The 21,168-nt window shown below is 52.8% G+C and overlaps 2 protein-coding genes across 5 annotated transcripts in view; both read right to left on the bottom strand.

Annotated features, from left to right (window-relative positions):
* Window positions 1-28: 28 nt before the first annotated feature.
* P4HTM (prolyl 4-hydroxylase, transmembrane) lies at window positions 29-15,020 on the bottom strand. The gene is made up of 9 exons (XM_047773995.1): window positions 14,662-15,020; window positions 14,359-14,440; window positions 5,306-5,496; window positions 4,390-4,486; window positions 2,883-3,045; window positions 2,143-2,328; window positions 1,276-1,366; window positions 948-1,071; window positions 29-437 (listed from the first exon to the last, which is right to left on the bottom strand). The coding sequence occupies exons 1-9, from the start codon at window positions 14,992-14,994 to the stop codon at window positions 217-219; spliced, it is 1,488 nt and encodes a 495-aa protein (XP_047629951.1). The 5' UTR covers window positions 14,995-15,020; the 3' UTR covers window positions 29-216.
* Window positions 15,021-19,919: 4,899 nt separating this feature from the next.
* ARIH2 (ariadne RBR E3 ubiquitin protein ligase 2) overlaps window positions 19,920-21,168 on the bottom strand; it is a 50,917-nt gene continuing 49,668 nt past the window's right edge. For 3 of the 4 annotated variants that reach the window (XM_047773771.1, XM_047773781.1, XM_047773798.1), the window contains 2 exons: window positions 20,648-20,731; window positions 19,920-20,410 (listed from right to left, as the gene is read on the bottom strand). In XM_047773771.1, the coding sequence (XP_047629727.1) occupies window positions 20,339-20,410; window positions 20,648-20,731 (156 nt within the window). In that variant the 3' untranslated portion in view covers window positions 19,920-20,338. Of the gene's footprint in view, window positions 20,411-20,647; window positions 20,788-21,168 lie in introns of all 4 variants that reach the window. The other variant, XM_047773788.1, reaches the window with a different exon arrangement.

The following is a 21,168-nucleotide window of genomic DNA, read 5'->3' as shown; positions in this document are numbered from 1 at the left end:
TCGCTCCCGCCCCGGAGCTTCTCCGCCCTGCAGCTCCAAACCGTGTAGTTTTATTTGTCGGGGCAGCATAGGTCTGTACACAATAAATAACATGGATATAGGAGCTGTGTCCTAATCGCGGCTGGAGGCAGGAATGGGGCAAGACAATGGCCAGGCCTTTGACCTGCGGCTAGACAGAGGGACGGCAGGGCCCCGACCTCAGGGTGGACACTCCCCTCAGAGCTCCACGCGCGCGTTGCGGTAGGCCCTGTCCAGGGCCCACTCCGGCTGCGAGTCGGCGCCACCTTCGCGGGCCAGGCGCGCCATCTCCTGCTGGAAGAGCGCCTGCCGCGCCCGGCTGGGGTCCACGTTGATCCAGTTGTTGGCAATCCATTTAGTTCCGCGTGTGACCAGGCAGCCCCCGTGCAGCGAGTAGTCGTCCACATCGCCCACCCAACCTAGGAGAGGAGGATGTGAGCAAGCGAGGGGACGGTAGGGACTCCAGGCTGGACTGACTTGAGCTTGTGGGCTGGCCTGAGTTTGGCCTCATGTAGTGCATGGCAAGGGTAGGCCCAGCTGCGCACACCTTCAGTGGCAAACATACGGCCGCAAGGCCTCCTTGGGGGCTCAGCATCTCTCTCCAGTGAATGCCTTATCAAGACCTCTAGCCCTCTGAAACCAGCTGCCAGGCCTGTCCACAGACCTTCCCAGTCTGGGTTACTGAGGGGCACAAGTCCCCAGCCCCAATGAGCGGGAAAGCTATGGCATCAGGGAATCACAGGGCTCCAGATAACCCAGGAGGCTGCACAGGTGCTGGCTGGTGAAGTCACTGAGGATGGCCTTTGGGAGGGACGAAGGGCAGAAAGCCACTTGAAGGACAGGCAGAAACAGCTCCCCAGGGTGGCATTCAGGGCTGAGTAAAGGGAAGCTTCTCGCAAGGCAGCCCTAGCCTGGCCAGAGTTCCTCACCTTGCCCATCAGGCAGGTAGTTGTACCAGAAGACTGCTGTGCCCTGACGGGGCTTGACACGCAGGTTCCCCTTGTCACAGTGCCTCCGAGTGTCACGGAGGTCAATGTCATCCTGAATCAGACTCTGTGGGCAGCAGAGTGATGGGGTTTACAAGCCATCCCTACTGTATGGCCAGGAGCCTAAGGCCAGGCAGCCAAAGGTGGCCAGAGGGACACCAGTGCTCGAGGGACAGTTTAGGCCTCATCCCAAGTCTGAAGGGGGAGGTACACACTACATTTGCCCAAGGCCCTGCCATCCCACCAGAGTAACAGCCGGGTTGGCCCTTACCATTTCATCATAGGTTCTGTTGTCTGCTACAGGGAAGACAGTCTCGCCCCCACCGGTGACGTTGTTCAAATAAAACAGCACTGTCATGTAGCTGTAAGGCAGGGGGGCTGTTGAGCAGGTCCCCAGCTGTGGACACTCCCAGAGGCTTACCTGTGGGCAGGATAAGCTGCCCAGGTTCCCAAGGGCCAGAGGGGCAGGCTGGGTTTCGTGATAACAAGGAAGGTCAGTAGCAACATGTCCCTAGGCCATTCTTCCCACAAGTATCCTTCTGGGTGTCACAATGTTTTTTGTGGCCAAAATCTCAGGTGCAGTTAGCTAAATTACATGGTCTTGACCAAGGGTCAGCTGGGAAAGGCAGGCTAGCAGAAGCAGCAAGATCATGCAGGGGGAAGGCTGGCTGCAACTGGCAAGGGACTAAGCCAGAGCAGCCACATGAAGATGAAAGATCTGCCACCATGCCTTGACAGGGAAGGGGGACACAACTTAAGGGAGAAGCTGCCGTGCCTTGACAGGGAAGGGGGACACAACTTAAGGGAGAAGCTGAGGTTTCTAGCAGTGGAGGCAGGATTAACAACCACAGAAGGGGGCAGAAATAATCAGGGGTCCAGACTTGCCCCTTGCCTGAAAGCTGTAGGGGCGAGTTTGAGTGTCTCTGGGTACCTCAGTCTAGCCACCAAGACAAGATAGCCACCCTTTTGGGCCAGTTGGTAAACAACTTGGGGGAGAAGTGAGGGTATCTTTGACGAAGATGGCCCAGCACTTTGCCAGCCACATACTAAGGGGCACACCCACAGGGCAGGGCTGTGCTTGTGTCATGGGGGTGCCTGACTGGGAACTGAAGGCAGTGCCCAGGTGGGAGGTACTTGCCGGCAGGAGGTCTCAAAGGGTACAGACTCGTTGGCTACCAGCTTGGTATGGGAGCAGATGGTCTCTGGGTACACAGGCCCGCTGTCCACATGGGCATGGTAGTGGCCTCCCTCGCCATACCGCACGACCTGCAGCGGCTCGCTGAGCTCCACGATCTCAGGTGACAGGCGGGTGAGGCGCAGCACCCTGGTGGGCAGCAGACATCAGCCTGGCAGCCCCATGCCAGGTGGCACCTGAAGGAGCTGGCAAGGTGGTCCCTGCCAAAAGCTCTCCCCCTTCCTATTTCCCCTGGAAGCCCCTTAAGCCACCCCAGACTGGCCCTGTAGGAGCAGGAAAGGGTTACTCATGATGAGCCCTTTTTCCTGGATGCCAGAAACATCCACTGGGTGGGAAAGAGGAGACTTCCACTAAGTTGGGCAAGGGAGAGACATTCCCTCCAGGAAGGAGGTGGTTTATCTAAAACCCCTGGCTGCTCAGGGGCAGGGGGTTCTGTGGACAGAGATAAGAGATCATTTCTCTAATTAGCAGAAGACAAACATTCAGCCTTTTTCTTATCCCAAATGTATATTGTTTGCCCACAGTTAGGGTTAATTGGCCTTTGTTAATCATCTGTCTCCTAATGGGTCCCAATCCTAGTCTAACAACTGGAACTTAATCCTGAATTGGTTAATAGCCAAGGTCTTCAAGGGCCCTGGTGGTCCTCTCCCCCTGCACCAGAGAGGACAGCCTCAGGTGCTCACCTCTGGCGGACGGCACGCATGACGTGATGGGCACCTTCACCCTGGTACAGCCACGTGTGGTAGCTGTTACGCACCAGCTCACTGGACTCTGCTTTGTGGCTCCTCATGTACTTGTGAAAGTCCCGAAGGTCCATGTCGGAGAACTCCTGCAGGCTCAGCACTCCTGCACAGGGCAACCACCATCAATGCCCACCAAGCCCGTGGGGGGAGGCCACACTAGGGGGATACACCTTCCTACCTTCCCCTGGCCTTAGGCACTGGGGGGCCATGTGCACCCCAACCTGGACTTGGGTCAGATGAAGTTGGCTTCTGTCACATCAGGCCCTACAGGAAGACCCAAAAGGTTTATTTTCTCAGTTTAAGCCCTGATTTGGCCCCCAAAAGGATGAAGCCCAACCCCTTTTAGATTGGCCACAGCGGGGTCTCTCCAAAGGAAGCTTAAGCCATGTGGCCAGGACCCTAGCCCAAGGACTGTCCCTGGCCCTCCAGCTTGGCTCCGTAGAGTGTGGTGGCCACCCTCCAGTCCTGTAGCAGGTGAAGAAAGAGAGCATTCAGTGCTGCTTTTGTCCAGGGCCATCCACACTGTAGTGGGACTGGTCCCCAGGAGTTCCCTCGTGACCTAAAGTCTTATCCTGAGTGGAATACACTTGGCCAGTCCTGCCTGCTGGATAACCAGTCCACCCGAGCAGAAAGAGCCAGGGCACCCCCCCAAATGAGAACACTCTCCCTTTTCCTGCCCAACCCACAAAGCTGGGCTCTACCCTTTTGGGGTTCTGGAAGAGTAGCTGATGTCTTTGCTCCATGTTATCCTGGCTGACCCAAATGAGGCACTTCCATGCTTTGGCCTATTTTCCTCTGAGGGTGGGGGGGCTCAAGGGCTGAGAGTCTGTCACTAGCTCTGTACACAGAGGCAGTAGCAGCATGATAACCCTCCAGCCACAGGTCCTGGCAGATTCTTCACTCTGCCACAAGGCTGTTCTTCCAAGTCCCATTTCCTTAACTGGTCCACACTTGGACGTGAGGGTGGTGACTACACTTCAGAGACTTTCTGAGGGTTATTACCAAAGGGGAGGGTGCTTACACAACATCCCTACCCACACCCACCCCCAGCAGTTAGCATGACTCTGAGTGGGTGAGAGGAAGGCAAGGGGACACCTTGGTTAGAGCAAGGAGGCTGACTGCTGGGCCAGACTGGGGAGAGGCAGATGCGAAACTGACCTCACTGTCCCTTTGCTTCCGCTCTACCAATCTGCCCTCTGTCAGCCAGCAACCATACCTCCTATGCTCCAGAGGCTGTCTGATGAAGTCAAAAGGGTCTCCAAAAACTGTCCTCTAGACTTGTTACCAAGCCAAATGGCAAGGTCTAGCTCCTGCTCACATCCCAGCTGTGAAGGCAAGGCTGGATCCTCACCTCATCTCTGGCTACTCTATAAGCTGGGCAGAGAGGCTGCCTGGCTGGTGGGCAGGAGGCTCATGAGGACAGGTTTGTGGCGAGGTATGAGCTCACCATCACCATCAGGGTCAGCCTTGATCGCAGAGTACATCTCCTGAATGTTCTCTGGAGTCATCCACCGTCCATTTCCCAGGCGAGTCTGGGCCAGGACCTAAAGCACAAGATGGTGCCTCAGTGGGGGTGGCCCAGTGATGGAGTTATCAGAGCCCAGAGAGCTGCCTAGTTCTTTCTGTAGGGCTAAGGGTTCAGGTGACAGCACATGGGTGAGGACACAGGACAGAGCCTTAGGTCCCTAAGCTGAAGTGAGGGCAGGCAGAGAGTTACAGAGGCATGTGGGAAGGAGGCCAGGAAGTCAGCCGACACCTGAGGGCCATATCCACTCCCAGCCCCACTGGGACTCTGGCTTCCATGGGGAACACTGTTGGCTTGTTGGAGGCAGAGTGAAGGACAGGCCTATGTCCCGCCCAGATACACCAGGTGAGGTTGCTGGGGGGTGGGGGTGGGGGGCCAAGGCCTGGGGGCGAAGAGGGAACAGGTACCATGGGAAGGCCTGGTCGGCTAATGGCCTCCTTAGGGAGAATGGGCTCAGTAAGGCACTTTGTGTAGGCAAGGGACCCCACAGAAGCCTGAGCATGAGGGGCCTGCAGAGAGAGATGCATGAGTTCCGTGGGGCTCCTGGCAATGGCAACCAGGAATCCAGACCACAGAGAGCACACCACCTGGGAACTGGCAATAAATGCCAATACCCCCAGGTGGACTCTCCTGCCATTCTCTGGGGTTTCCAGGGCAACAAGAGGCTCTCCAGGGAGGGAAGGAGGACCCTGGGCCTGGGCATGCCCAAATTGATCTGAGATGGCAACTGACTCTTGGGGCCAGGGCTGAGAAACACAAGTGACCTAGCCACCAGAAAGACAATTCTGGGTACTCCCCCCGCCCCCCGGGTGCCTACTCCAGGCCCTGGGATCCCAACCTCACGGAGCTGCAGGTGACCATCATGGTTCTGGTCCAGCAGCTGGAAGAGGTCCAACTGGCTGATCTGCATTGTGCCCATTGCTTCCTCGTACTCTTCGGTGGGCAGGATCTGGCTGCGCTGTAACCCCTTCATCTGTGCCAGGTGGATGATGAGCCGACACTCCTCATCACTCAGGAAGCCAGGGACTTCTGCCAGAAGAGGAGGTGGGTGAGGCCAAGGACTGAGCCAGGACACTGAGGCACCCAGTACCTTCCTCTCTGCAGAGTACTGGGCTAATCCTTGTCCCCTGCTGGCTTGTCACCAAGTCAGGAGGACTTCACATACCCCTTTACATCTGCTCCCCAAGGTCGAGTTGTCCTGAAAAGGCTGGCCAGCATTTGGAACATGGGGCCTCTCTCTTTGATGCTGAGAGCACACACTTTTCTGAGAAAGCCAGGTGTGAGCAATTCACCCTTCCTGTCTCTGAGGAGCCCTAAGCACAGAGACATCGGCAACTTGGCCAGGGCTGCAAAGGACTGTGCTCCAGAACACATGCTCACAACCACATTCGGCTTCCATGAGTAGGTGACCCAGATGTGATGACACTGAGGACAGGACAAAAGCCCCACCCTTGGCCTGCTTGATCCCCCTCACCCCCCAACCCGGCAAACCCGGAAAGGGTGTGAGCGATCCACTTAGGGGCAGCAGTGCTGGACAATGGGTTAGACCAAAATGCTAATCAACAGTTACCTCCTGATGGTTTAAAAAATAAACAAACAAACAAGAAAAGTAAACTAGAAAAAGAAAAGAAAACACAGGCCCAGGTTTCTTCAGTTTATTAGGTGCCGGTAATTCACAGGCCCAGAGAAGATGCCACCGACCTCTATAGGCTCCTGCTGTGTGGTAATAATCAAATGCAAACAGCCCAGGCCAGCACACAGGGGCCTAACCAGGTGGGTCCAAGCCCCTGGGAGCTGGGCAAACACTGGCCTCTGGGGTGTGGGTATAGCTCTATAAAGCCCCCAACCTCAGTCCACTGAGACCATGGCAGAGAAAGCAAGTGATGGATCGAGGGCTGTGGCTGCTGGTGGCACTGGTGGTGCTGTGGGGTGATGGCACAGCGGGGGCTCCCTGGGGCCCCACACGGTGCATGCCCATTCCCCAAGCTATGGAGTTGTGCCACGACATTGGCTACACAGAGATGCGGCTACCCAACTTGCTGGACCACGACACAACGGCCGAGGCTATCCAGCAGTCAGCCAGCTGGTTGCCCCTGCTGGCCAGGGAGTGTCACCCTGATGCGCGCCTCTTCCTCTGCTCCCTCTTTGCCCCTGTGTGCCTCGACAGGTAGGGCAGGGGCTCCCAAGTGAGGGTGGGGGCCTCTCTTCAGCACGGGCTTGCTCTGGCAGCTCTTCACTAATCATTGCTGTGTACCTATCAGTGCTGGGGGCTAACAGGAAGGTGAAGGATTGTTTTGTCAGGGTGATGCTGGCAGAGAGGAGCAGATGTCTGGGACAGCGGAGACCTAGGCAGGGGACAATCAATGGTGAGCAGCCTTGGTCTGGATCCATAAAGCAACAAGCCTTTTTTTTTTTTTGTCTTTTTGTCTCTTCTAGGGGCACTCTCATGGCATATGGAAGTTCCCAGGCTAGGGGTCTAATCGGAACTGTAGCCACCAACCTACACCAGAGCCACAGCAACTTGGGATCTGAGCTGCGTCTGCGACCTACACCACAGCTCATGGCCACACCAGATCCTTAACCTGCCAAGCAAGGCCAGGGATCAAACCTGCAACCTCATGGCTCCTAGTCAGATTTGTTAACCACTGCGCCACAACAGGAACTCCAAAGCAACAAGGCTCTTAAATGTTGAGGGAGGGCAGGTGAGCAGGCTGCTATAGGGCAGCGGGCCAAGAACCCCTCTCCAGTAAGGTGTGAAACTCTGCCCAAGGGGTCCTGGCAAGAGATGGAGCCACAGCCCATCAGGTGGCCTTTTCTCTTGAGTCCAGCAAGGCTGATTCCTCTTTCCCAGCCTAACCCACCCCATGAACAACTTCAGTTTCTTCTTTGCAGAGCCAGGCCCCTTCCTAGAGCCTCAGGGAAGCCATGCCTATAGCAGCAAGAATGGGCTCTTTCAGAACATGAGGATCATGGGCCCTCTTGCTCTTTGCAAACCTCAGCCCTGGCTAGAAACTGCCAAGTCTTGCAGGGCTTTCAGGACAAGAAGGCCCTGCTTTCTCCCTCCTAGATGGGGAGTGAAGGCCCAGAGTTCAGGGCTCCTCCCACATCCCTCTTCCAGGCACTAGCCATCTATCAGAGCTGGAAGGGGAGGAGAACTGGAAAGCTAGAAAGCAGCCTGGGCCAGAGGAGCAGTGGACGTGGGGATATAAGTCAGAAGCGCTGGGAGGGAAGATGGCGGGTACAGGGCTAAGATTCCAGCAAGCAAGCTAGAGGCCCAGCTGCAGGGCTGCTGCTAGGTGACCAGAGTGTTGTTGCCCAGCAACCATGGAATCACTGGCCAGTCCTCAAGCTAGGAGCACCAGAAGCCCCCAGCATGGAGTCTAGGAACCCTGATCCTGAGCACCCACCGTCCCCAACCCTTTCCCTGCCCTGCAGGGTCATCTACCCATGCCGCAGTCTGTGCGAGGCTGTGCGGGCCAGCTGAGCGCCCATCATGGCCTGCTACGGATACCCCTGGCCAGCCATCCTGCACTGTGGACGCTTCCCTGCCGGCCAAGGCCTCTGCATGGCTGCCATCTCCAATGGCTCCCACTCAAGCTGCCTGCGTGAGTCTCTGCAGGGTTTCTAAGCTGGTCGAGCCCTTGCTCGGCCCCATGGGCTGAGCCCAACCCATTCGAATCACTCCTGTGGGGGATCAGGTAAATGGGTCTCTCTGGTGGGAAAGAAAAGGAATCGACACAGTGGCCATCTGTCTCAAAAAGGGTAAAGGGCAAGGGGGAAGTGGGAGGGATCCTTCTGATGGCTCCCCTCCCCAACCTGGGGCCCAGCGGGAGGCTCACTCAGCACACATTCCCCCCCACCCCCACCCCACAGTGCCGCGTGCCAGTTGCAGGGACTGTGAGTTGCAGGACACCCGCTCATCAAAGGAGGTCCTGGACACGCTCTGTGCTAGCGATTTTGGTGAGCCCCTAGACAGGCCCCTTATACCCCCTTACAAGTGTCTTCATTCCTACTCTTGTGCTAAGAGAGAAAAAAAGAGGGGATACCCAAATGTTATGCCTGGTTAAAACTACAAAATAAATTCCTTTAATAAGCATGGGACATTGCTAAAACAACATTCAGGAGTCCAGGCCTTCTCCAGGACCCTGATTGCAGGAGCAGAGCATGACAGGAGGGTATGATTCACCAGGTGGAGGGGAGGAGGGGGACACTCAGAGGGGCCAGGTTCATCACAGCGCCCCTCTGATCCCATTCAGCAATGAAGGTAAGGCTCTCCCGGCTCAACGGATCATCCTCAGGACCCTCAGACTGCAACCTGGACTCACGGCTAGAGGTGCTGAAGGCGGGTCCACTGCCCCCTGGGGAGCTAGCGCCTACTGTGCGACGGTGGCTGCAACTGGATGCCACGTGCGTGCACAACCTCTTGCGTGGAAGGCATGCTGGGACGTACGTGCTAAGTGGGGAGGTGCAAGGTCACCTCTGCTGGTAACCACGGCCTATGCTTGGAGCAGAGGCCACCGAAATCTGCAGCTGGCTGTGCAAAGGTGGCACCATCACCAGTGCCCGGAATAGAATGTAAAGCAGGTGGGGGAGCCTGCGATACAGCATTAATAGCCACAGCCTCTGCAGTGCCCAAGCAAACCACGTGCTCCCCTAGATATACATAAAACCCTCTTTCTGCTGCCTTCTATGGATATTTGCAGACCAGAGTCCAGAGAAGTTTCAAGGCTCACCCAGGATTGGCACAAGCAGGATGGAAGTTCACTTCTTGTGGTCAGAGTCAGGGGCCCCTTCCTGAATCAGTAGTGCTGTCTGGAAAAAGGCAGCCATATTTGGTGGGCAGACATCACCTTTCTGTTCTTCCCAGACCTGGGATGCCAGCCTGGCTGATGCCATGCTACTTACTGCCCACAAGACCTGGCACCCCAGGCTGAGCTTCAGGCAAGGCACAAAGCCTCAGGCTGTGCTTACCCAGGCATGATGCTGCTTGTCAAGGCCCAGACAAACTCAGTTATATATTTCTGATCTTTACTGAATCCAAAGTTCTGCCAGGTTGAGCCCAGCGGAACAGCAGGGGGGGGATGTATGCAGAAAATTGCATTAAACTGCTTACAAACCTGAACAGGCACACACAAATTCTTTCCCTATTTCTGGGCTTCCAGTGTTTGCCAAGAGAGCACGTGGTTTTATGTAGCTGCTAAATTTTTTTAAAGCTGAAAAAATGCATTTGGAAATCCTATGACAAAGCAGTCATTGTTTTAAAATAAATTTTGTGTACTGGTGTCAATTACTTATTTATCTTAAATAAAAAATTTTAAAATTTAAAAAAAATTTAAAAAGGAGTTCCCACTGTGAGCAAATGGGATTGGCGGTGTCTCTGGAGCACTGGGACATAGGTTTGATCCCCAGGCCAGCTCAGTGGGTTAAAGGATCTGGCTGCCACAGCTGTGGCCTGAGCCACTCAGATCTGAACCCTGGCCTGGTAATTCCATATGCCGCAGGGTAGCCAAAAAAGAAAAAAAAAAATTTTTTTTTTTAATTGTAAAAGGAGTTCCCACTGTGACACAACGGGATCAGCAGCCTCTTGGGAGCACTGGGATCCAGTGTTGCCACAGCTGCTGCTTAGGTCACAACTGTGGCTGATTCCTGGCCCAGGAACTCCAAATGCCAAGAGGTGGCCAAAAAAAAAATTTTTTTTAATTAAAACAAATGTTTTTTTAAAAAGGAAAAAACCCCAAATTACTCATTTACTTTAAATATTTAAGAAAGTAAACTAAAGCTCTTGCTGGCTCACTAGAGGTGCCCCCTGCTGCTCTTGAAGAGGATACTGAATCAGGGGCTCCTGCCCAGGGTGGTGATGGAGGCCTCTCTGAGCAGACAGGTGCTAGACTGGCTGCTAGCACCCAGTAAAAACCTCCAGCTGCTGGACACACAGCCAAATCAAATCAGACCTCCCATACACGCAGCTCACCTTTAAGGGCAGAGGTGCAACTGACAAATAAGTACAGAAGAGTTTCCAATGATGCCAAGCGCTGAGAAGAAAGGCAAGCAGGCTGACACCACAGAGTGCCTGGGAACCTCCTGAGACCAGTCTGAGGTCAAGAGAGGTCTCTAAAAAGGGGAGGTCTGAGCAGAGGCCTGATGGGGGTGATGGCACCCTCTCATGGGAAGAGCCAAGCCTGAGACTGCTGGTGGAGGGAACTGCACATACAGAGGTGCCAAGGTAGCAATGAGCCTGGTATCTGAGAATCAACAGAGAATGAGTAGCAGGTGAGAGGAAATGAGGTCTGAGAGGTAAGAGGGCCGTGTGGTGCCAAATGAAACTTAAGACGTGAAATGGGAAATCTTAGAAGCTTTTAAGAAAGGGAGTGATAAGATCGGATCTGCTACTTAAATACAAAATGAATGTGGGGTGGAACGAGGTGGAGGGAGAAGCGAGCCACATGAGAGAAAGCAGCATCCCCAAAGAGATGACAGTGTCTCAGAACTGGAACACCTCCATTCTGAACTGAATGGGATGAAATCCGAAACCGACTTTTTTTTTTTTTTTTGTCTTTTTGCTATTTCTTAGGCCACTCCCGCGGCATATGGAGATTCCCAGGCTAGGGGTCTAACCGGAGCCATAGCCACCGGCCTACGCCAGAGCCACAGCAACGTGGGATCCGAGCCGCGTCTGCAACCTACACCACAGCTCACGGCAACGCCGGATCCTTAACCCACTGAGCAAGGGCAGGGACCGAACCCGCAACCTCATGGTTCCTAGTCAGGTTCATTAACCACTGTGCCACGATGGGAACTCCTGCAACCGACTTCTGATGGTCCAAACCCTTGGTAAATGCCTACCACAATCAAGCAGGTATCTGCGAGGAACTCACAGAGTGGGGCCTCTTGTGGCCCAGGTCCCATTGCCAAAGGTCTCTAGGAGCAAAGGTGGGAAACAGGAAATGTTCCCCAAAGGGAAAGGCTGGAGGTTACCTGGGTATTTCACTGTGAAGTGGTGAGGTTCCCTTCCACAGAGATGGAGGCGCTCTGGTGTAAAACCCAGTCCCACTGCCCCAGCTTATTAAACCCTGAACACCTCTCCCTTGAGCCCTGGCATTCTGTAGGTAGTAGGCAGCAGTCACAATATGGCAGAGGCGGCAGAACCTACAGTAGGCGCATCCTCCTCTGGCCCTGCCTGCCACTTTAGGGCGGCACTAGGTGGATGGACAGGCAGGCAGAGAAGACAGACAAACAATGCTCCTTCTTGGGGTAAGGCTTCCTCCTTTGGATCATCCTACACTATGTTTAGAAACTGCTCCTTCTTGGATCCCTCCCCTCTGCGGTTGGCCTGTCTCACAACTGGACTTTTTTCTGAGGGGTGGGTGTTAAGGGCCACACCTGTGACATATGGAGGTTCCCAGGCTAGGAGTCTAATCAGAGCTACAGCTGCCAGCCAATGCTACAGCCACAGCAATGCAGGATCCGAGCCACATCTGTGACCCACACCACGTCTGACGGCAATGCCAGATCCTCAACCCACTGAGCAAGGCCAGGGATCAAACCCGTGTTCTCACAGATACTAGTCGGGTTTGCTACTGCTGAGCCATGAGACGAACTCCACAACTGGACTTCTTATAATCACTGATCTCTTCATTTGCCTCACCCCATTTCAACAAGCAGCAAGCCCCAAGACTTTCTGGGTAAAACCTGGCACATTTTTCACCAACAGACTCAAAGGTAACGTAAGAGTTTTTAAGGAAATGAGGGCCACAAGGAGCCTCTTGCTGCAACTGTCCAATTCTAATTGGGCCCTTTGTAACTTGTCTGCAGAAACAGAGCCACATTTGAGGGCTTAACCAGAATCAGTTTACCTTTTGTCTCTTCTGCTTCCTGTAATGTACTCTTGGTGACTTAGCATCTGGTTTTCTCATTCTCTGTTTTGTAGGACTTTGATGCAACAAGCTGCTTGTTAGGGGATTAGGGTTAGGAGTTATAGTCTCATAGTTCACTTAACATATGACTGAATTAAGTATATACAGGTCCCAAAAAGGCTGATGAGAGAAAGCACACCCACTTCAGTGTACCTGTTCACAGCAATGTAGTAATGGGGAGAATTGCTCCCTTTGCCTGGATCACCTGTTCCTTGACAGCCACCTGGCTTGATCCCACAGCTCCTGTGGGTCTTTGCTCAAATATCTTCCTCAGGAAGGCCTACCCTGGCCACCCTGTTCACATTATCAACCCCAGGTGAAATTCTGCCTTACTTGTCCGTGATCACTTAGCATCATATGACACACCTCATGTATTCACTTATTTATTATCTCTCTCCTCATCTGAATGTCAGCTTCAGGTGTTTTGGTTTTGTTTTCCTATTTCGTCCAATGTTGTGTTCCCAGCACCTAAACTAGTGCTTCACAGGCTTCAATATTATGCAACAATGATAATAATAACAACAATAAGGAGCTCCCGTCGTGGCACAGCAGAAACGAATCCAACTAGGAACCATGAGGTTGTGGGTTCGATTCCTGGCCTTACTCAGCAGGTTAAGAATCTGGTGTTGCCGTGAGCTGTGGTGTAGGTAAAGATGCGGCTTGGATCTGGCGTTGCTGTGGTTGTGGTGCAGGCCAGCAGCTGTGGCTCCGATTAGACCCCTAGCCTGGGAACCTCCATATGCCGTGGGTGCGGCCCTAAAAAGCAAAAATTTTCTTTTAAAAAATAATAATAACAATAATAAATGTTTTAGAGCCCTTCCAACAACTGGACTGACACCATAACCTATTTCCCCTCAAATAGCATACATGTGAAATCATTCTCACAGGTCTAGGCATTATTCCTAACCAGGGCCCTCCATCCTAGGGGTAACAGCATGTGCTGAGATGCTCTGCTCTAGTTTCCAGTCCCCTCCTGAAAGCCCCTTAACCACTCCATCCCCCAGCAGCCAGGAACACTTCAGGACGGCAGATGTGTCACTGAGGTTGGGTACCCAGGACTGGACTGGGTAACCTACCCCAAGCAAGGTCATGGGTCTGGGGACCTCCATCTTGTTGACACTGGTGCTCTTTGAAGGCCTTAAGAGGCTTCACAGCTAGCACACTGGCTTTCAAGTGCAGGCTCTGGAGAAAGGCTGCCTAGTTCAAATCCTAGCTTTGCCCTGAACTAGCTGTGTGAGGCTGGCCAAGCAACCTCAGCTCTCTGTGCCTCACTTTCTCACCAACTAGCCTGACAGCGGGATCTACACCCACCTCATAGAAGAGTTGTGAGATTTAGATGAAGTGATCACATGCAGGCTAGCACATAACAAGAGCTCAGAAAATGTGAGCTATGAATCTGGTTCCAAACGAGGTCACCCTGGAAGGTGACCTACTGTAATGGCTGAACATGAAAATCCATCCTAAGAAGAATCCTGGAGTGATGGTAGCAAAGGCTGGTGCCCTTGTGGGGCGGGTTTGCAGGCACCAGCTTATCCACACTTGAATAGCCTATAACTTATCAGACCACAGGGCCCACTTTGGGAGTAGGACTTCCCTTCAGAGGCCAGGCAATCAGCTAGGACCTGGTTAGCAGTCTCTCTGCCCCTCCCCCTAATCTAAAATGTGACAGAATTAACCATGGCAGCGAGTATCCAAAGGCAGTTTCAATGAAATGTTTAGACACTAGTTCTCGGTCACAATGCCCAGCCCTGTGATGGAAGGATCAGAGAGTTGGAGTCACAGAGGGGAGTGTGGAAAGGTCACCCTGTCAGTCTATTGTGGAGGTAACAGGGGCAGGAGGTGGGCAACCTGAGTGGAAAAGAAAGGGCTACTTTGAAGCAGCCATTTTCAAAACATAAGTCACGTGCTCAAATGAGCCTCAAGGCAGCTACCGAATCGAAGGCTCTGGACCTTCCCAGGGGCGCCCAAGGGGACTTACCGAAGAGCAGCGGCTTGAGGCTGAGGGTTCGGATGAAGTGATCCCTGTCGGCAACCAGCTGGACCTTGCGCTCATGACCCACCTAAGGGAAAGCGGCACAGCGGGAAGCTGGGGAGCCAGGCCGCAAGGGCCGAAGGAGGGAAAAGGCGACCCGGCCTTGAGCCCGGGGGTGGGCCAGCGAGTAAAGGGGTGCGCGCAGCACTACCCGAGTGGCGCAGGTGCAGTATAGACCCCGGGCACAGCGCCAGCCGTCACGGGCTCGGCGGTGCAGGGCCTGTAGCGCGCGGCGGCAAGAAGCCTCACCTTGATGCCCTCGAGCCGGGTGAGGGGAGCCAAGGTTGGCGCAGGTCCGGGGCTCTGGGTGCGGCGCTGGGGCCCAGGGTCGCTGCTCTCGTCACCGTTGCTGTAGTGTACGAAGAGCAGCAGCGCTAGCACGTTGCCCAGGTACAGATGCACGAACACCATCAGCACCAGAAAGTAGGCGCGTGAGCAGATGCCGCGGGGCTTACCCAGCGGCCGGACCGGTGCATCCTCGCAGTCGCCCAGCCCGGCTCCGACCGGCTCGCGCGGGGGTGGCGTCCACTGTGGACTCGAGTCCTCCCGCCGCGGGCCTGCGGCCGCCGCAGCTGCAGCCATAGCGCCCAAGTGGCGCACGCGCCAATGGGAGGGGCCGATCTCGCTGCGCCGTCGCCCGGACAACCGCCGGCGAGCCTGCGCGCGCCGAGGCTACTAGGAAGACTGTGACCCCGGATGCCGCGCCCGTGCGGAACTCACTATCTCTGCACCTTGGACCCGGGCCCACACTGGAGTTTTTCTTCCCGAGCTGGATTATCATCAGGCGGAGATACACATTCTCTAAGGCAAAAGCCGACCCATCAAGTGTAGAAGCAGAAAAGACCACCAGTTACAGGAAATGCCACTGGTAGTTTCTCTGTTCCCTGAGAAGTGTGGTCTGCATTTTCTCGCTCCTGGGAGGGAGTGAGGTGGCAGCAAGGAGGCAATGCCAAACGATGACTCAATACTGCGGCTGGTTGGGGGCGCCATGGAGGCCGATGCCTGCGTATGTGATGGTGTGGGCCTGACATGGCATTGAGCACTGACACTCACTGGTGTAAGAGGACAAAAACGCCCTGGAGGTCTCCTCTGTGGTTGGTTTGAACTTCCCAGGGAGGCCTGCAGGAGTCAGGGCTTAGGAAGAAACTGCCTGATGAACGAGGCCGCAAAGATGGGGGACCCAGCCTGTGGTGGTCAGAGGGGGTTTCCGGCAGAAATGCAGCATGTGCTCAGGTGCACAGGAACACTCCTTGCCTCAAAGCTGGTACATATTAAGAGGGAGAAACAAGACTTTTCCATAACTGAGACACCAATGCCTCAGAGTTAAATTCAACTCAGATTATGGCCAAATAAGATGGGAGGACATACCACTGGTCAAGTGCCAAAGCCTTGGCATGCACTGTGCTCCCAGTAACCTCCAGGTAGACATGCAGAGACAAGAGCAACATCATTGCTGGTGGTTTCTCCTTATCCTGTTAACACTCCTGCACCCTCCAACTTCCTCCCAGAAAAGTAGAATGTGCATTTTCTGGTCTGCTCAGGGCAGGCCCACCTCTCATTCTCTTAGAGATTCCACACACAATGGAAGGTTTCATCTATACCCAAGAACATGGGTTCATCTATTCATCCAGTCACCCTTAGGGACTATCTTATCAATCTCCTTAGGATATTACAGAAAAACACTGTCCAACAGAAGTTCTGGATGTTTTCAAGGAGGGAGGGCAGGTGGCAACAAGAGCCACTGGGGTTCAGCCAAAGCTGGGACGCTGACCAAATAACACCAGTGGTCCAGCATTCTGCTTCAGATGGAGTGGGAACTGAGCTATGCAGGGGATTGGCAAGCCTGGATGCTCCCTACATGAAGGCAAAGACAGAGGCATTGAGGACCTGGCGCCCTCTTCCTGAAATGAATTCCAGATGTCATACTCTTCTGGTATCCATAAATGAATGTTGAGACCATTTCCTCTGTAGCCTTTTAGGTAACCACAATAATGCCCATGTTCCTTATTTTCCTGAACTGCATTCTCCTACTTTCCTATTACCTGTATCCAATTGAGTTATGCTTACTGCTATGTACAGCTCTTTCTGTGCTAACCACAAAGACAAGCAAGTTGGGTGGGAAGTGGGGGGTGCCTCATCCTCTTTTTCTGCTCTACCTGCTGTAGGGTGTGAGAATTTCACAACCACATCATAAACTATAATTTCTTGGCATTTTAAGACCTATGGCCTTTTTGATGCCTAAACCTTTTTTTTTTTTTTTTTGCTCTTTTTGCCATTTCCTGGGCTGCTCTTGCAGCATGTGGAGGTTCCCAGGCTAGGGGTCGAATCGGAGCCGTAGCCACCAGCCTACGCCACAGCCACAGCAACGCGGGATACAAGCCACGTCTGCAATCTGCACCACAGCTCACAGCAACGCCAGATCCTTAACCCACTGAGCAAGACCAGGGACCAAACCCACAACCTCATGGTTCCTAGTCGGATTCATTAACCACTGAGCCACAACGGGAACTCCGATGCCTAAACCTCTCACCACCCAGGGTGGCTCACCTCATGGGAATGCCAACCCCTCCTCAATCATGATACACAGTCAAGTCTGGGCCTTGTGCCAATCTGTTTTCTAATCTCAATAACAAAAATTGGACTTACTTTTTGTGCCTTCAGGGCCAAAAATAATAGTTTAGTACAAAGATAATGCTCAGATTGTTGCATGAAGCCCTGAGGGATATATGGAAAATCCTTCCACCACACTTTGCTAGAATGTGTTTTGTTTTTTTTAATGTGCTATCTTTTGATCTAAGATCACCAAGGGTATGGTGCCAAGGCCATTGATACTCTGCTCACTGCAGTTGCTCTGAAGTCCCTGGCCTTGCTGCCTCTGTGAAAACATTCAATAGTGACCAATTTTGTGTCCTCCATGTTTTGGAGGCTCCTAGAAGTAGAGCCCATGTAGAGCACAAGTAGAGCACACTATTATATACCCAGCTGCCAAGCATGAGGCCTGGCATATCTGAGGTCCAAAACGTAGCAGCTGTGGAGTTCAGAAAGGCAGTATCTGGGACCTCCCTTGCCTTCAGCTGTCCTGTGAGTACTGCCCACAGTTCTGGAGGTTTTACTCCTGAGCTATCACTGAAGTTGCCACAACTCCTGACAACCACAAATGTGTACCCCTTAATTAAGAACCCAAGCTCCATTTCCTGTCCTCGACCTTTGGGACTAAACTCCAAACACTTCAATCTCTGTCTAGAGTCTTCTCTTTGTAACCCCAGGGCCCCTGTGAAACCACAACTTCCCCTTGTCATACTCCATGGCCCTTTGCTCCCAAATCTGCTTTGAAGGGACCCAAGGATCTTCTTATAAGCAGCTTAGGGCTTGGCAAGCCTCAAGGGCATTAGAATCAGCACATTACCACATGCTAGGATTGTTCGTGTTCGGGAATGGTTTGGTCTGCACCCAAGGAGGGAAAGGAAAGCCCAAACTGCCAGATTTCACTTCCCTCCACAGGTGCTCTCTCCCCAGAAGGGGAAGAAAGGCAGTGCAGAGTCAGGCAAATGGGGCCTTTGCAGCCCTCTGGAGGAGGGAGCTGATCAACAGGAAGAACCCCATTTGGTGCTCACCAGCCAGAATCCCCTGGGGCATTGGCTGAGAAGGCTACTTGGATCCTCTGAACACTCCAAACACGCTTTTATAATCAGAAACTTTTAAGTTTATTTTGAATAAACCACTCAATTTTGGGCAGACATTGCCTCAACTTTTTCTTTGAAGAAAACAAAGATTTATGGTAAATTAATGAAAACTCTGCCTTCCCTTGCAGGGCAGAACAATTCTGCCTGATCTTTTCCATATTCCTGGTGATGTTAACAAGGGACAGCCACTTGGGGCACAAAAGGAAGCTCTCCACAGGTCAAGGGCTGCGAGTTGCCATCTGGACACAGAACCTCTTACAGTTCCAGGGGCTGGGGCCACAGCTGGATGCAAGTGCGTTATGTGGTAGCCATACAGTCCAAAAAGTGCCCAGGAATGCTCAGGGTGTGACATAAGGTGTAGAGCTGCAACTCAAGTCCTGCCAGTGCCATGGAGGTGACACAGGAAGGACTCATTGGAGAAGTAAAGGCTCCAGCCACCACGATCTTCCAAGTGCCAAGGCAGCAGTCACACCCCGTGCCTCAACCCTGGAGCCGGTACTCTCCTCCTTCAGTAGCACACCACTGTTCAATTCTGGGTTCATCCGCTACACTCTTAACCTGCCCATCCACTCCACCCCACAGTCCCTTCCTTGAAGGAGATGACAGGAAGAGACAACATCTGATGGGGGAGAAAGAGAGCCTGTAGATGGCCATGCACCCCATGACCCTGAGAGTCACAGCTGTCCTCTGTCTTCAAAAGTGATTCAATTTACAGCTTACATGGCACCTGGAAATTACCAACTGAGGTGAAAATGTCTGAATATCAAAGAATTCCTAACACAATATTTATTAGCATATCTCCCAAGCACCTCTTTCGGAGGCCCTGTAAGTATAGCTGTGCCAGCCTCAGAGCAGAGGCACTGAAAAAAAGCCACAGAAACCCCAAGAATGACAGATGTAACTTCTGAAAGGCCCATAAGACCAGGCTCAGGACAGGTAGGACACCATGAAACCCTCTTGTTCCTTTGCGCTAACAGTAAAAAGCTGGCCTTTTTTTCCTGGCCAGCTCCTCCGGGTACAGGAGTTGAGGCCACAAATCAAGGCTTCTCCTGGCCTCGGGCTCCCAGACTCTAGAAGTGGTGTCCAACAGCTGGAGTCACAGGTGAGGGGGAACACACCCAACTTCCAGAGTAGGTAACAGGGAGGCATACACTCCAGGTAACATGAAAATAACTTGTGCAAACAAGGTCCCTGAGCCAGGAAGACCAGAACCCTTGGGAGCAGGACAGTGTCAGGTATGGATGGCTGTGTGTGAACCTGCTCAGAGTTACACCAGTGAACACTGGCATAAAAGAAGGGACCAAGGTAAAACAAACTTACTTGGGGGAACAATTCCCTTTATAAGTGGATCTCTATATTAAACTGTACTAAACTCACATCCCCTGATCTGGAGGGCCACAAGTCCATGGGTACACCCTGCTGTGGGCTCTGACCTCAGTAGCCAGACGCAGGTAAACCTTACTTTTAAGAATAAAGATGAGTCCAGAGACATGAAGGGCCATCAGACACGATGACACACTGTGGTAGGACGCTGTGCTATATTGTCTCCTCACTGCCAAGGTAAGGCAGTACATTTGACCACAAAAGGGTCTACAAGGACCAGGCAGGAGGCACGATGTGATTTCCTACACCCCGTGCCTATTACACGGGCCAACTCAGTTTCCCACCATCTGCCCCTTGTGGTCTTCCCTTGGGACTCTAGCTGTGGCCAAACACAAGTGAATCCAGAAAGTGAAGGCCACCCTGGGGCCCTCTTGAAGTAGACATTCTGAGGCAAGGTGGGCAGGCAGCATATGTTACATTCTAAGTAAAATAGCTGAAGGGTAAAACACTCCAATGCCAATTTATTTTTAAAAAGGGTTCTGTGTAATTCTATGGTTGGTTTGTCCCCCTTTTTTTTAATATAATTGTGCAACTTTTGAAAATTACATAAGTTGTAATGATCTAATACTATTAATAGTCATTCAGAAAAAACTTTCCCACCCTCCCAACAACCATCCAGGGGGAATTAAAGGTCCTGAAAAGAGGCCAATTCAACATGGCCTCTACCCTGGTAAAAACAAAAAGCAAAAAAGATGAGAAAAAAATGAAAATTGACTAAGAAGTGTGGGGCCAGTGTCTCTCAGGAGTGGGGCCCTGGCTGTTGCCTGGGATCGTGAAAGGCAGAGCCTGCAGCATGCAGTATGGCAGCCGGGAGACCTCGCAGCCACATCTTCTTCACTCTGGCATGTCCACATTCCAATCTAGGTGTCATGGAAATCCTTCAGCAGGGTTCTCCTCCGCTGCTCTGCTATGTGCATCTGGTTTTCTAAGTCCTGCACCAGGGAAGCAAGATAGGTGCTTGCATGGCCCAGTCCTGGAAGCAGAGAGTAGCCAAAGCCCCTTCCTACCCCACATGCCAGGGGTACTAAGGAGTCAAAGCACAACCCCTTCACACAGCCCCTTCCGACCCTTTTTAGCAGCAGCTTTCAGTCCATATGCGAACCACCGTGTTACCTATTATTACACCAACCTCACCTGCAAGAGGGTCCAAGAGGACAGTAGACACTTACCCCTCTGTCATAGCTGTCCGCACGCTCCACCTTCCATGACAGGTTTTCGATCTCAGCCTCCAGTTGAGCCTGCTGGTATTCAAACTGTATGGGTAGAGCAGGAGGGTCAAAAGGAGAGGGGGCTGTAGCCGGGGCAGGGCCTGCAGATGGGAGGGGCAGACGCAGCACCTCAGGCTCAAATGAGCTACAGAGAAGCCTGATACTGTCTTCAGAGAACAGTACTAGCTCCTGTACCTGGAGCCTGAATCTAATCCAAAGGCTACCTACAGAGTACATCCACATGCCAAGGCCACACTCAACCTCCGCCCCCAAAGGAAGGGGAAGAATTTGAGCCACTGAAGAGAATGCTTCCCATATATAGGGAAAAGGATGCTGAGAAAACAAGTCAAAGTAGATATTCACAGATTCTGTATTCACTGAATAGTTCTTTTTCAGCCCTTCTGCAAATCAAGAGTCTTAATTTTTCAAACCATTTGACTTAGTAATTACACACCCACTGCACAAATCAATTGCACAGAGGC

Source organism: Phacochoerus africanus, chromosome 1, assembly GCF_016906955.1.
Source record: "Phacochoerus africanus isolate WHEZ1 chromosome 1, ROS_Pafr_v1, whole genome shotgun sequence".
NCBI lineage: Eukaryota > Metazoa > Chordata > Mammalia > Artiodactyla > Suidae > Phacochoerus > Phacochoerus africanus.
The sequence above is the reverse complement of the archived record's forward strand: the minus strand, read 5'-3'. Positions and strand labels throughout refer to the sequence as shown.